The sequence below is a fragment of the Nicotiana tabacum genome, chromosome 5, assembly GCF_000715075.1.
Source record: "Nicotiana tabacum cultivar K326 chromosome 5, ASM71507v2, whole genome shotgun sequence".
Classification (NCBI taxonomy): domain Eukaryota; kingdom Viridiplantae; phylum Streptophyta; class Magnoliopsida; order Solanales; family Solanaceae; genus Nicotiana; species Nicotiana tabacum.
Genome location: NC_134084.1, coordinates 40,115,666 through 40,131,262, shown reverse-complemented (window position 1 = coordinate 40,131,262; position 15,597 = coordinate 40,115,666). Strand labels below are relative to the sequence as shown.

At 38.9% G+C, this 15,597-nt stretch overlaps 1 protein-coding gene across 1 annotated transcript; it reads left to right on the top strand.

Annotated features, from left to right (window-relative positions):
- The first annotated feature begins 3,656 nt into the window (after nucleotides 1-3,656).
- On the top strand, nucleotides 3,657-5,152 carry LOC142180760 (uncharacterized). The gene is made up of 2 exons (XM_075252827.1): nucleotides 3,657-3,997; nucleotides 4,588-5,152. The coding sequence occupies exons 1-2, from the start codon at nucleotides 3,657-3,659 to the stop codon at nucleotides 5,150-5,152; spliced, it is 906 nt and encodes a 301-aa protein (XP_075108928.1).
- Nucleotides 5,153-15,597: the final 10,445 nt, after the last annotated feature.

The window sequence follows — 15,597 nt, the reverse complement described above, 5'->3', positions numbered from 1 at the left end:
TTACAATTATTTTCTAGCTAAAGTTTAGATAATTATTTTGATATATGTGCATAAATTCTCAGATTTTTATGTTATTCTTATGTGCCATTTTCATTTTGAAAATTTATGAAGGAGCAAGAATCTTTATAAACACTTTTGAATGTTTATTTCATTCTTATGCCATGCCTTACATTTAAGGATACCGATATGATTATGTGTAAACGATTTAGACTTGAAAAGTCACAAGAAGAAGTTTTAGAAAGAAAAGATTTTTGGGAGTATCCTTTAATCTGAGAAGGGGTCATCATTCAGGCCGAGGGTCCTAACCAAGGCGTTGACTTTCTGAAACTACTTGTGCCAAAGTAGGGAGCACACTAGCCGAGGGTTTCATTGATGAGAATTTACTTAGCCATGCTAAGCTATGATACATGAGCACTGAGAACCATGAAACGAGTGGCACCTCGTGGATTGGGCCTATTTGATCAGGTTGGGATAGAACCTATGCTGATCACACGGTGACTGAGACAAAATTAAGTCAGGAGAGTTGGAACTCCTAAAGTATAAAGAGAAGTATTTTTTTTTAGAAAAAGAAAAGAATTTCTTTTAGAATATTCATAAACTGGTAGTATGCAATTATTTTAGAATTGTTCTTAGAGGCTTTATGTTTTCTATGCATTTATATTCTTTGCTCATAATGTGTATGTTAGTAAAGTTGTGTCCCCTATTTTTAAGACTCACTGAGTACAATGGATGGTACTGACGTTCACTTTTGGGAACCTACGTTGTTCTGCAGTACAATGTAGGAACCGGTATTGCAGGCGAGCAGGCTATGAGTTTGGACTTCCTTCTCTTCCCGTGCTATTGGTTAGCTCCGCTTTTATTCGTGGAGTATTCCTTAGAATCATCTTTATTTAATTATTTATTTGTTTACTTAGAGAACTGGCCAAGAAATCTCATATCTTGAGCAGTGCGTCAGTTTATTAGTAGAGGATTCATAGACATAGTCATTGGGTTAAGATTCAGATGCTTTTAATAATAACTTAGGAGTAATTCAATAGTTACTATGAATAAAGTTTTGGAGTTTATTTATTTAAATATTTAAATTAATCAAAAGTATTTGGTTGGAGTATTGCCTTGTTGCATATAAAGTTTGAAGTTATAATAGATTTGATAAGCAGAGATAGTTCGCTCGGTCATGTTTAATGATCGAGTGTCGGTCCCGTCTTGTTCAGAAAATGGGTCATGACAAACTTGGTATCAGAGACTTAGGTTTATGAAGTACTAGGGGTCTATGAAGCCATGTTAGTAGTGTCTTTGTTTATGGGTATGAAGCGCGTCATACTTATAAACAGGAGACTACCAACATTTAGGAAAAGTCTCATTTTTCTCATACTTTAGATCGTGCAGTAGATCCTACCTCTAAGAAATTATCTAATGTATTTGTTTCTCCAAAACTCGCAGAAATGGTTCGTACTCACAATTCTGACACCAACACTCAGGATGCTTCTGAAGAAACTATTGCTACCATTATGGCTCAAGGCAGAACTAAAAAGGCTCCAACTAAGAAAAGGAAAGGTAAATCCACAAAGGGTGTTCAAGTACCCCGGGTTGAACATGAAGAAGGGGTGGAGCATGATTATCCAATACCTCAGGATCCAGTGCCGCCCCCAATAGCAGCTCTGGCTCAGGCAACTATATCTCCCGAGTTGGGTCAGATGTTTAATGATGTCAATAGTGCTATGGCGATATTTAAAGCCTTTATGGCCAACTAGAATGAGAGAAATAATGAGATTCCATCTCAATCAAATAGACAGAACAATTTTGAGTCCTCAAGAGTGAATGAATTTTTAAAGTTGAGTCCTCCAGTGTTCCATGGTTCTATAGTTGATGAAGATCCAATGTTGTGACTGGAGGGTGTCAAGAAAGCCCTTCAAGTGATGAAAGCATTTGATGATGAAGCTATGGAGCTGGCTGCTTACCAGCTTAAAGATGTGGCTAGCGCTTGGTTTGAGATGTGGGAAAAGGAAAGAGATGAAGATGATGGTTCGCCTACTTGGGAAGAATTTGAAGAGGCCTTCATGGCTAACTTTATCCCAAAAGAGAATAGGGAAGCTAAGGCTACAGAGTTCGAACAGCTCAAGCAAGGGAATAAAAGTGTGCAAGAATACTACATGGAATTCATAAGGTTAGCTAAAGCATGCTCCTCATGGTCACCTGCTCGGACTCCTTATTAGAGGTGGAAGGGATTCCTCTAATAAGGAGTCATTAGCACCAGCTCAGTCCATTCATCAGTCAGGTGGTGGGTCTTCCTTCAGACGTACTCAGAGTTATGGAAACCAGTCTCACCAGAATTAGAAATTTAGAACATCATCCTCACATAGCCAGAGTCATGCTGAGCAACATTCACAACAACATGGTCTTTGTGGAACATGTAAGCGGCAACATTTAGGTCAGTGCAAGCTCGGGTTTCATGGTTGCTATCATTGTGGAGACATTGGTCATATAAAGGCCAACTGCCCAAAGTTGTAATGTAATTTCAGTGGTGGATAAACTCGTCCTTCTAGTTACTCAGCTCTGCAGTTGCACCATCCCAGGCTCGTGGTTCTCATAATAAGGCCAGGCATGGGGCAGGCAAAGGTACAGATCGAGTTAATCAGAAAGGGGGAAAACCCCATTTGTTTGCTACACTTGGTCATCAGAGTGCAAAGGCATATGCAAAAGTTATTACAGGTATACTTTTAGTCTTCTCACATAATGCTTATGCCATAATGGATTCAGGTTTAATGTTTTCATATGTGTCTTTGTACTTTGAAATTAACCTCGAACTAGAACCTGAACAACTTAGTGAGCCATTCCTAGTATCTACTCCAGTTGGCGAGTCAGTGAAAGTCACAAGAGTTTATAGGTATAGTTTCAGTCCAAGGTCGCAACACCAAAGCCGATCTCATAGAGTTAGAAATGATGGATTTCGATGTGATCAGGGGTATGAATAGGTTATCTTCCTGCTATGCCATGTTAGATTGTCATGCCAATAAAGTCAAGTTCCAATTTCCAAATGAAGAAGTCTTAGAGAGGAAGGGTAGTTTAGCATCGCTTGTAGGTAAGTTTATTTCTTACCTTAAGGCACAACAAATGATCGGTAAGGGGTGTCTCGCCTATTTGGCTAACATCATTAATCCAGAATTAGAACCACCAGCTCTTCAGTCTGTGACAATTGTTAGAGACTTTCTAGAAGTTTTTCCAGATGACCTTCCCGGACTTCCTCCTGAAAGAATCATAGACTTTGGCATTTATCTCATGCAGGTCACTCAGCCCATATCTATACCTCCTTATAGGATGGCTGCGGCAGAACTTAATGAGTTGAGAGAACAGTTGAAAGACCTCCTTGACAAGGGCTTCATCAGGCCGAGTGTTTCATCGTGTGGTGCCCCGGTCCTGTTTATCAAAAAGAAAGATGGGTCTCTCATAATGTGCGTCGACTATCGGTAGTTGAATAAAGTTACCACTAAGAATAAGTACCCACTACCAAGAATTGATGGTTTATCTAATCAACTTCAGGGTGCAAGGTACTTTTCAAAAATAGACTTGAGGTCGGGGTACCATCAATTGAGAATCAGGAAGAAGATATATCTAAAATAGCCTTTTGCACTCGCTATGGGCACTATAAATTTCTAGTGATGTCCTTCGGGTTGACAAATCATCCAGTTGCATTCATGGACCTCATGAATAGAGTTTTCAAGCCATTCCTGGATACCTTTATTTTGGTGTACTCTAAGATCAAGGAAGATCATGCAGAACACCTCAGAATAGCCTTGCAGATCTTGAGGAAGAATGAGCTTTATGCCATGTTTTCAAAATGTGAGTTGTGGTTGCAGTCAGTGTCATTCATAGACCACGTGGTATCTAGTGAAGGAATAAAAGTAGACCCTCAGAAGATAGAAGTAGACAAGAACTGGCCTAGGCCAACAATGCCAACCGAAATCAGGAGTTTCTTGGAGTTATTTGGCTACTATAGAAGGTTTGTAGAGGGGTTTTCCTCACTTGCATATCCATTAACTAAGTTGACTCAGAAAGTAGTTAAGTTCCAATAGTCAGACGCTTGTGAGCAGAGTTTTCAAGAGTTAAGAAGAGGTTGACCACTGCACCTGTGTTAACCTTGCCGACAGGTTTGGGTGGGTTCACAGTGTATTGTGATGCCTCCAGAGTAGGCCTTGGTTGTGTTCTTATGAAAAATGGAAAAGTTATTGCTTATGCTTCCAGGCAGTTAAAGAATCATGAAAAGAACTATCCCATACGCGACTTGGAGCTTGCAGTAGTGGTGTTTGCATTAAAAATATGGCGACACTACCTTTTTGGCGAGCATTCTGAATTGTTTACAGATCACAAAAGCCTCCAGTACATTTTCAAGCAAAAAGAATTAAATTTGAGACAGAGAAGGCGGCTCGAGCTACTGAAAGATTATGACATCAATATCCTTTATCACCTGGGCAAAGCTAATGTGGTAGAAAATGCACTTAGTAGGAAGTCAATGGGTGTCTTGGCCCATCTTGCAGTACAAAGGCGATCTTTGGGTCGAGAAATTCAAAAACTAGCAAATGATGGAATTAGATTGGATGAGACCGAAGAAGGAGGTATAACTGCTTATGCCTTAGCGCAATCCTCCCTTGTTGTGTATGTTAAGACTAAGCAAGACGAAGATCTATACTTAGTGAAATTAAAAGAAAGAGTCAGAAACAAAGAAATCACTGCTTTCACTATAGGAAGTGACGGAGTTTTGATGTTGAATGATCGGTTATGTGTGCTTGATGTAGATGGTCTTAGGAAGGCCATAATTGAGGAATCTCAAAGTTCGAGGTACTCTATCCACCCAGGTGCTACCAAAATGTATCTAGATTTGAAAGAGTTGTATTGGTGGAAAGGCATGAAGAAACAAGTAGCAGATCATATGGCTAAATGTTTAAATTGCCTGCAAGTCAAAGCCGAGAATCAGAGGCCTGGTGGCCTAGCTCAAGATATAGATATACCGCAGTGGAAGTGGGAGATGATTAATATGGATTTCGTAGTAGGTCTACCTCGCACGTACTGTAAACATGATTCAATTTGGGTTATTGTAGACCGACTGACAAAGTCCGCGTATTTCCTACCAGTAAAGATGATAGATTTCCCAGAGTAGTATGTGTAGCTGTACATCAAAGAAATAGTCAAATTGCATGGTACTCCAGTTTCAATCATATCTGACAGAGGTCCTCAGTTCACATCGCATTTTTGGCAGGCATTTTAGAAAAGATTAGGTACCAAGGTCAATTTAAGCACCGCTTTCCATCCACAGACCGATGGCCAGATAGAAAGGACCATTCAGACTCTCGAAGATATGTTGCATGCAGGTGTTATAGATTTTGGAGGTAATTGGGATGATCATTTGCCACTTATAGAATTTGCTTACAATAACAGCTATCGGGCCAGCATTGGTATGGCTCCTTATGAAGCGTTGTATGGGAGGAGATGTAGGTCTCTAGTGGGTTGGTTTGAACCAACAAAGGTGTTGTTGATTGGTATAGAGTTATTTTGTGAAGCCTTAGAGAAAGTTCAGCTAATTAGAGAAAGACTTAAAGCATCTCAGAGTCATCAAAAGTCTTATTCTGACAAGAGGCATCGTGAGTTAGAGTTCATGGTTGGGCTGATAAGGTGTTTTTGAAAGTTTCACCAATGAAAGGAGTTATGAGGTTTGGTAAGAAAGGGAAACTTAGCCCTAGATTTATCGGGACTTATGAAATTCTAGAAAATAAAGGAAATGTAGCTTAAAAGCTAGCTCTACCCGTTGAGTTGTCCTCTGTTCATCCTGTTTTTCATGTGTCTATGCTTAGAAAGTACATTCATGATGAGTCACATATAATACCTGCTGATACCATAGAAATTAAAGAAGGCTTGACATATGAAGAGGTACCTATAGAAATTCTTGATAGGCAAGTAAGAAATTTGAGAACGAAAGATTTAGCACCAGTAAAAGTTTTGTGGAGTAATCATGATTCAAAAAAGACTACGTGGGAGGTTGAGGAAGATATGAGAAAGAAATATCCATATTTATTTGAAGAAAAAGGTATGTGAACCTATGTTTTGTTTGACATTTATATTTCATTTATTAAATACAAGTTAGCAAGTGTTTCTGTCCTTCCTAGATTATACTTAGTTGTTGTAGTAATTTAGTTTATGTCGTAGCATATTTAATTCATTAAAGTGATTTACTTATGCTAGAGTTGTTGTGCTTTAGATACTTGTTAGTTGTTGTGGTACCTCTTTGCCGGAGTGTGAGTAATTAATTTATAAGCTGCGTATGGTGCCTATAAATGGCATGTTATGGTATATTTAGTTGTTGTTGATGTGGTTGTTGTATTTGTGACGGGGATATCATTTTTGGATAATCCAATTTACAAGTGAAACTCTGCCGAAAGTTTTGAAAATTTAGGGAGTTAGCCAAAATTTTGAGTCCCTTGGAAGAGTCAGTAGTGCTAAGAAAATTTAAGAGGTTCAAGGACCTAAGGAATGATTGTTAGCTTAAGAATAAGGCCCTAGCAACATTCGAGGACGAATGTGTTTAAGAAGGGAAGATTGTAACACTCCTCAAATTTATAAAAGTTTCGAGACACGTTAATTATAGAACTAAATTATTACTATTTTTATATATACAATTAATAAAATATTAATAACTTTAATATTATTAATTATTAAAAGTGGGTATCATTAATTATTAGTTAAGTTAAAAAAAGGGGAGGGGGGCCTAAGGCCTAAAAGCCCATAAAAGAGCTATTGGAAAACAAAAGGCTCCAAGCCTTAAGAGAAACAGAAGCCACGTTCTGTCATTCATCAAAAAGGACGGAAGGCTTTTGCCTTAGACGAAAAACAGAACAGTTCACTCACGAAAAAGAGGCTCATTATCACGCAAGCAACGGAAAATCTAGGGTTCTTTATAAATCGCTAATTCTCGAACTCGGGTATATAAAATTCTCTATTGTCAATTACCCTACAGGAGTAATAGGTAAGAACTTGATAGTTATTCCCTTCTTTTTCTATATCAACAGTAAAGTTCCGTGTTTAGGTGCGAAAATTTAAAATTAATTAAAATGCATTAGTTGTTGTAGAATCCATTGTTTGACTTGTGTCAATTGGACTGGGGCCTACGTATTGACTCGAGAAGTTTTGAGGTGAGCTGATATAACCCTTTACTAGAGTGGTTTAACTCACAAAAGCACGCATACAAAGTGTTTGATGAATTGCATAAAAGTGTTGATATATGCTTAATTGTAGTGAGTAAGAACCTATTAGATTAGAATTATTTTTTAGCTAAAGTTTAGATGATTATTTTGATATATGAGCATAAATTCTCAGATTGTTGTGTTATTCTTATATGCCATTTTCATGTTGAAAATTCATGAAGGAGCAAGAATCTTTATAAATACTTTTGAATGTTTACTTCATTCTTATGTCATTCCTTACATTTAAGGATACCGGTATGATTATGTGTAAAAGATTTAGACTTGAAAAGTCACAATAAGAAGTTTTAGAAAGAAAAGATTTTTGGGAGTATCCTTTATACTGAGAAGGGGTCACCGTCCAGGCTGAGGGTCCTGACCAAGGCGTTGACTTCCTGAAACTACTTGTGCCAAAGTAGGGAGCACATGATCCAAGGGTCTCGTTGTTGAGAATTTACTTAGCCATGCTGAGCTATGATACATGAATGCTGAGAACCATGAAGCGAGTGAAACCTCGTGGATTGGGCCTATTCGATCAGGTTGGGATAGAACCTGTGCCGATCATACGGTGACTAAGATAGAATTAAGTCAGGATAGTTGGAACTCCCATAGTATAAAGAGAAGTGTTCTTTTAGAAAAAGAAAAGAATTTCTTTTAGAATATTCATAAACTGCTAGTATGCAATCATTTTAGAATTGTTCATAGAGGCTTTATGTTTTCTATGCATTTATATTCTTTGCTCATAATGTGTATGTTAGTAAAGTTGCATCCCCTGTTGTTGAGACTCACTGAGTACAATGGATGGTACTGACGTTCACTTTTGGGAACCTACATTGTTCTGCGGTACAATGTAGGAACCGGTTTTGTAAGCGAGCAGGCTATGGGTTTGGACTTCCTTCTCGTCCAGTGGTATTGGTGAGCTCCGCTTTTGTTCGTAGAGTATTCCTTAGAGTCATCTTTATTTAGTTATTTCTTTGTTTACTTAGAGAACTGACCAAGAAATCTCATGTCTTGAGTAGTGCGTCAGTTTATCAGTAGAGGCTTTATAGACATAGTCATTGGGTTAAGATTCAGATGCTTTTAATAATAACTTAGCAGTAATTCAATAGTTACTACGAATAAAGTTTTGGAGTTGATTTATTTAAATATTTAAATTAATCAAAAGTATTTGGTTGGAGTATTGCCTTGTTTCATATAATGTTTGGAGTTATAATTGATTTGATAAGAAGAGATGGTTCGCTCGGTCATGTTTAGTGATCGAGTGTCGGTCCCGTCTTGTTCAGAAAATGGGTCGTGTCAAACTCTGACCCACCATCGGCAAGGTTAACACAAGAGTGGCCTTGATACCATCTGTAACAGCCTAGCCTGCTAATGATATTGTCCGCTCTGGGCCTAGGCCTTCACGGGTTTAAAATGCGTCACTAGGGTCTAAGGCTTGTTAACTTATGTACCCAACATCCCTCTTGTGTTTTGCCGATGTGGGACTCTGTCTAAAGCTTGGGGTGTTACATACACCCCCTCTTATCGGCTCAGCATCCTCGCTAAGGTTTGCCCCACCATATGGGATTTGCCTAGACTCAGCACCGAGGTTTGCCCCTCCTAACCGGGATTTGTCTAAACTTAGTTGAACTCTAACCCACCATCGGCAAAGCTAACACAAGAATGGCTCTGATACCATCTGTAACAGCCCAACCCGTTAGTGATATTGTCCGCTCAGGGCCTAGGCCCTCACGGGTTTAAAATGCATCACTAGGGTGAAAGGCTTGTTAACTTATATACCCAGCATCCCTCTTGTGTTTTGCCGATGTGGGACTCAGTCTAAAGTTTGGGGTGCTACAACATATACCATACCATCCTAGGATAAAAATGAGAACTTCATATCCATTCCGAGCCACAAACAATTATGTACTCAACTAGCCAAGAACTTTCCAGTGATCTTATCTAGAAGAAAATTACTATACATCCCATGCTCCTCACGCTCGTAGAAATTATACATCTCTAACCGTGGTAGAAACCATCAAGAACTCTCAAATTCCATTTGCACAAAACTAAACCGTCAGGACTGAATCCTTCTAACTCAACCAAGATACGTAGGCCACTAAAACCTAAGAGCATTGCCGTGAAACACCTGTAGAAACTCATTACCTCGTAAGCACCCAAAGAACTAATCATATCCTTACCATGCTGATCCGGCCTACTACAAAGCTATCCCATCTATCCATGTTCCTTCTGATTTACCTTCGAGTTGATACTTCTTCTCGCTATAACACCACAATCCTTGACCAAGACTCGGCACACGAGACCCAAGCATAAAGCCACACCATCCTACGGTTTATAAGCCACTGACTACTCTTTCAAATATCGCCAAAAGCAGCACATTCGAAATACTTTCCCTGAAGAGACTTCCTGTGAATCTAAAGCCATTACCTTCACCTTCCCGGTACTGATGTGTAGAATCCATAATGATATAGAAATACCATGAGTCTTGACACCCTCTAATGCAAACCTCAGTAACTAGACAAACATACAACCTAAAAATTTCCAATTATTACATGTAAAATCTTGAACCCATTAGAACCATTCTTCAGAGTCATCCGCTCTACTCAAACCGCAATTAGACCGATCAAACGGACCGGACGACCTGTGCTCCAGTAGCACTCCGACACCACATAATGTAACCTCACCTTAATGCAACCAAGGAACTTTCTATTGTATACACCGTACATCCTTTACCAATAACAACTCAAGTCATTCTGTGATTCTCATACACCCATAAAGCATAACAGAACCTTTATTGAAATTTCCTTTACTTGAGCCATCATTGGTCTCATCCTCCGTAAGCCATAACTGATTCACCAGTATGCCTCAAACTGGAACCAACATAGCACATAGCCGTGCAACAAACTAATGAATAGAAGACTACCCTACTTGGCTCAAAGCCATAGGTCAAAACACACAATAACTCATAAAGCATATACTCTATCACTACCATAATACCATAGTGAGATTAAACACCATACTTTGTAAGCTCGTGCAACACAAACCATCCCACACTTCAAATCTTCTACGAATCTCGCATTCACCCTCGCAACAGTCAAGCCCACTCTCTTAAGCCACCCAAATTCAAATTACAACACATATATTTCACTAGTAAAAGAGGTCTTCCAACGAATGACATAAGGATCACACAACTTTAGAACGCTTCGCAGGAGATAACCCACCTGCTTCACCTCAAACTAACATCTCTTTATACCCTTCCACCATCATAAACATCACGCAATCACTCAATTCTTCCTGAGTCTGAACTCATATCACAACGTGAAATCTACTTCTCCCCCCAACTTGACAACATGAAAAGATCCTTCAACATACCCATAACTCGGGGCTATACATCAGATCAAGATGGAAATCAAGCACCAAATAGTTATTTCTACCCTCAAACAGACCCTCCTCATCACATCTAAATCATATGAACATATCTCGCAGTCACATCATACTCATCACGTAGCCATCCAGCCATCACTTTCACTAATGGGACACTACCGAACACATGAATCCAAAAGCACGTGCTCACACAATCCACGCCTCAGTGCTCAAGCTATAGCTAAAACCCAGCCTCAAGTCCGCCAGGCTGGCCCAACATCAACACACATAAATCACTTCTCACCCTCCGGTCAGGGAATCACAAGCTGTCGATGCACAACTGCTACTGAGTGTTCATGCGCGCATACAAATGCGTGGAAGAAATTTTAAGAGTTACATTTCAAGCCAAATCAAGGACGCACGATAAGAATTCAAGAATGTGAAGTTTTTCCTAAAGGTTCTGTAGCCTCCCGAGGATAAATACATACGTCTCCATACCAATCTGCCAGACTCTACTAAACCTGCTCATGACTTGTGAGACATATATAACCTAGGCTCTGATACCAACTTGTCACGACCCTAAAGCCGACCCGGTTGTGATGGAGCCTATCGTGAAACTAGGCCAGCCGACACAACTCCCAAATTTAACCATTAATCAATAAAAGTCATTTTTAAGTCTTTAATTAATCAAATATTTCATAATTAAAGTCTAAATGAATAGTGCGGAATAAATACACAAGCCCGACATCGGGGTGTCACAAGTCATGAGCATCTACTAAGGTCTGAATACAATAAAGAGTCTAAAGATATCCTAAATACAATATAAGGAAGACAAGAGGGAGAAAAGAAGTGCTGCGAACGTCGGGCAGCTACCTTGCTACCTCCGATGACTCTGCCACTAAGCAATTAACACCCACTACAAGGTTCATAATTTCTTGATTCTGCACACAAGGTGCAGGGAGTAATGTGAGTACACCAACTCAGTAAGTAAGAGAAGTAAATAAAAGCTGAGCAGTAAGAAATCACATAATACACAACATAACGCTACAACAAATGCAGTACATTTCCAAAACAGTACAGAAATCATTTTCTTCGTAAATCAAGCTCAGTTTTAGTAAAACCTTTTAAAACAACCTTCAATAGTTTCAAATGAATGATAAAACAATGAGTAAAAATGATGGAAAATGTAAACAGACACTTGGGCAAAACATGCATAACATACCGCCCCTTGGGCATATCATCAGTAGAACCAACCCATGGGCTACCTCACAATCACTTGTAATCAGCCCCTCGGGCATAACATGAATCAAGAACCGCTCCTCGGGAAACAATATGAATCAACAATAGCCCCTGGGCAATAATATGAATCAAACAATAGCCCCTCGGGATACTTCACATCACTCACACTAGGTACCCGCGCTCGGGGGTGTACAAACTCTGGGAGGGGCCCCTTACGGCCCAATCACAATAACAAGCCATCTCGTGGCATAATCAATAAGCTCTCGGCCTTATATCAAGCCACCTTGTGGCGTAACAACTCAGGCTCTCGCCTTATAATCATGAATCAGTACAATACCGTTGTGGCGCGCAGCCCAATCCCATAATAATCCTCACAACACAGGACATTAGCCTCACTCAGTCAGAAATCTCTCAAAGCCGCTCGGGCACAGTAAAATATGATGCTCAGCCCAAATATCATTAAAATGTCAAAGCAGAGTAAATATGGTTGAGTTATGAAAACAGTAGAATATAGTATGACTAAGTACAAATATCAAGTTAAGCAGTGAGGAATTGTAGTAAAAATCCCCTAAGAGTTCAAAACAGTTGGCACGAGGCCCAAATATGGCATTCAGCCCAAAACATGATGATAGCAAACAATTTTCAATCAAATACGCGATACAACAGTCATACAGGATGGACTAAGTCACAATCCCCAACGGTGCATGACCCCACGCTCGTCATCTAGCGTATGTGTCACCTCAAAGTAGCACAACAATGTGAAGTTCAGGGTTTCATACCCTCACGACAGACATTTACAATCATTACTTACCTCTATCCTGTCCAAACTCTAGCCCGTGATGCCTTTACCTCTCCAATCGGCCTCCAAATGCTCCAAATCTAACCAAAATCAGTATATTATCATCAATATATGCTAAAGGAACAAAGCCCAAGCGAAAATAATCAAATTAACTCAAAATCCCGAAATTGGCTAAAACCTGGCCCCCCGGGCCCACATCTCGGAATACAATAAAAATCACAAAACTGGAAAATCCATTTGCTTACGAGTCTACCCATATCAAATTCACCAAAATCCGATATCAAATGGCCATCCAAATCTCCAAAATCAACTCTCTAAAGCTTCTTCCATTTTTTCCAATTTTCACCCCAAATTTCTAAATTAAATGATAAGAATCAAGACATAATCATGAGATTTAACAAAATTTGAGTGAAGAACACTTACCCTAATCAATCATCTGAAAATCCCTTCAAAATCGCCTCAATCCGAGCTCCATAACTCCAAAAATGCAAAAATGGTCGAAATCCTCGAAATAGAGTACTTTATATTCTGCCCAGGCATTTACCCTATGCTATCGTGGACAAACTAATATGATAGTGAAGCATAAAAATTTCCATCCCTTCTTTTACCCTATGCGATCGCGGCCATTCCCACGCGATCGTGTAGAACAAATATTTTCCAACAGTCTTCTCCAACTATTCCGGACAGCCTCTAGTATGATGGTCATAACATTTTGTACGAAACTCCAAATTACAATTGGTTTAATTTTCTGAAAACTAGACATCAAGGGCTACAACTTTTGCTTTTGGATCATCTTTAAAATCTTTACACATTGTGATATATAAGCTTCCAAAGTCGGGTCAGTGCAGCAGAGATTTTACTCTATGCGATCGTCAGAAGACTTACGCGATCGCATAGCATAACTCCATTGTTCCAAATTATCTCTATGCTAACGCGGTCAGATCTATGCAAACGCACTGTACACCTTTGAAGCCAAAAACTATAGCCTAGAAATGGTCTGAAACCACCTTGAAACTCATTTGAGGCCTTCGGGACCTCAACCAAGCATGCCAACACATCCCATAACATCAAACTTGTTCCAACCTTCGGAATGCTCAAAACAACATCAAAACATCGAATCACCCTCGAATTCAAGCATAAGAATTCCAAACTTCCGAATTCGATCAAAAAATCTATCAAACCTAGTCCGAATGACCTGAAAATTTTCACACACGTCACAAATGACACAACGGACCTACTCTAATTTTCGAAATTTCATTCCGACCTCGATATCAAAATTTCCACTGCCGACCGGAAAATGCCAAATTTTCAATTTCGTCAATTCAAGCCTAAATCTATCATGAGCCTCCAAAATACATTCCGGACGTGCTCTGAAGTCCAAAATCACCTGACGGAGCTAACCAATCATAAAAATCCAAATCTGAGATCGAATACTAAAAAGTCAAAACTTGGTCAAACCTTTCAAATTTAAAGCTTCAAACTGAGAATTGTTATTCCAAGTCTATTCTGATTATCGTGAAAACTAAAACTGACGATTTACATAAGTCATAATACATCATACGAGGCTAGTCATGCCCGAGAACTGGCGAGCGAAGAGCAAAAGCTCAAAATGACCGGTCGGGTCGTTACAAGACTTGACCTTGAACCAGTTAGACTAGCTAGCGAGGCTCATTGACATCATTCAAAATGAAACACACAGGTAGATTATATATATATATATATATATATATATATATATATATGAGTTTTGCTAACCTACTATATAGTTGTAGTAAGTTAGCATTGTATACAAAATTTGATTCTCCAAAATGCCCTTATTATTTGATGTCACCAAAATAAAATTTAAGTTTTTTTTTGGTCATTCACCTAAATTTCACCATTTCATACCTGAAAAATGCATTTTCCTCCTTTACAACTTTATGGCGGGAAGCAACAACGGCAAGACCTCTATTTTCTATCTTTAGCAGGGATTTTCGCACATTCTGAAAGTTTCTTTTTCTAACATCTTTTTCTTTTCGCAACTCCACAAATAATTCAATAAAAGCAAGATTTAGTATTCCAATGTCTCTTTATTCAAGTGAACAGATTGTTGTATAAATTTTTTGTCAGTTTGCTTTTTGAATTGTTTATTGTTTATCCGTAAAACGGTACAGTTGAATTTATACGTGGTTTATATATAAGTGAATCGATTTGATCTCAAAATGATATAAATTAAACTAAAATATAAGACTTAGTGTTGAAATCGAGATAAGACAGTAGAAATCTTTATTCTGGGAGAAAAGCTTCCGGAGGAAGTAGTAATAGTATTAATAAGCAAGAAGATAGTATTAGTTCTCCGGAAAATTCGTGTCCCTGAACAAGGTCCTAGGGTCAAGCCCCTCTTAAATGACAATTATGAGGGTCGGTGAAGAATGTGTAACGGTAGAAAGTGAATGCTATATTCTCTGTAATGGACTGTGTACTTAATGCTTTAGAATATTCTCCATTAAATGCTACCGAGTGACAGATATTTAATTCGCCTTTATGGATACCATTCTCTTCGAGATCGTTGCCTTCAGACCTGATTGTCTTCTGTCTTCGGCTCCACGTGTCGCTTTCTCATGCAAAAATTAAATATGAACATATTTTACACTATACAGATAGTCCCCCTGCTTTTCGGGGGCATAACCATATGTCACCGGAAAGTTGGCAAAGATAGCTTTTTTGGCGGAAAATGTTTTGACGGTTGATTAGACGCATGTCTATCCACATTTCATGCCCCGAACACACGTCATCCCATGATTTAGCAACATGTTTGCCGGTTATCGAGGTAATTATGGCCACGATTTTAGCAGCCTACTCCTTTACTTATATGTATCAAACTTCTCCATTTACACTTTATAACTTTCCAAACTCTCTCGAATTCTCTTTATTTAACTCATAATTGTCTTTCAACTTTCTCTAATCTTCTTCTTCAGGAAAAACCTTTTT

Bases quoted from the DNA above. Each gene is read 5' to 3' on its own strand.
- LOC142180760 (XM_075252827.1), top strand. From the start codon at position 3,657: ATGTCCTTCGGGTTGACAAATCATCCAGTTGCATTCATGGACCTCATG. The intron at 3,998-4,587 runs GTTTGTAGAGGG...TGATGGAATTAG, and splicing joins TTATTTGGCTACTATAGAAG to ATTGGATGAGACCGAAGAAG.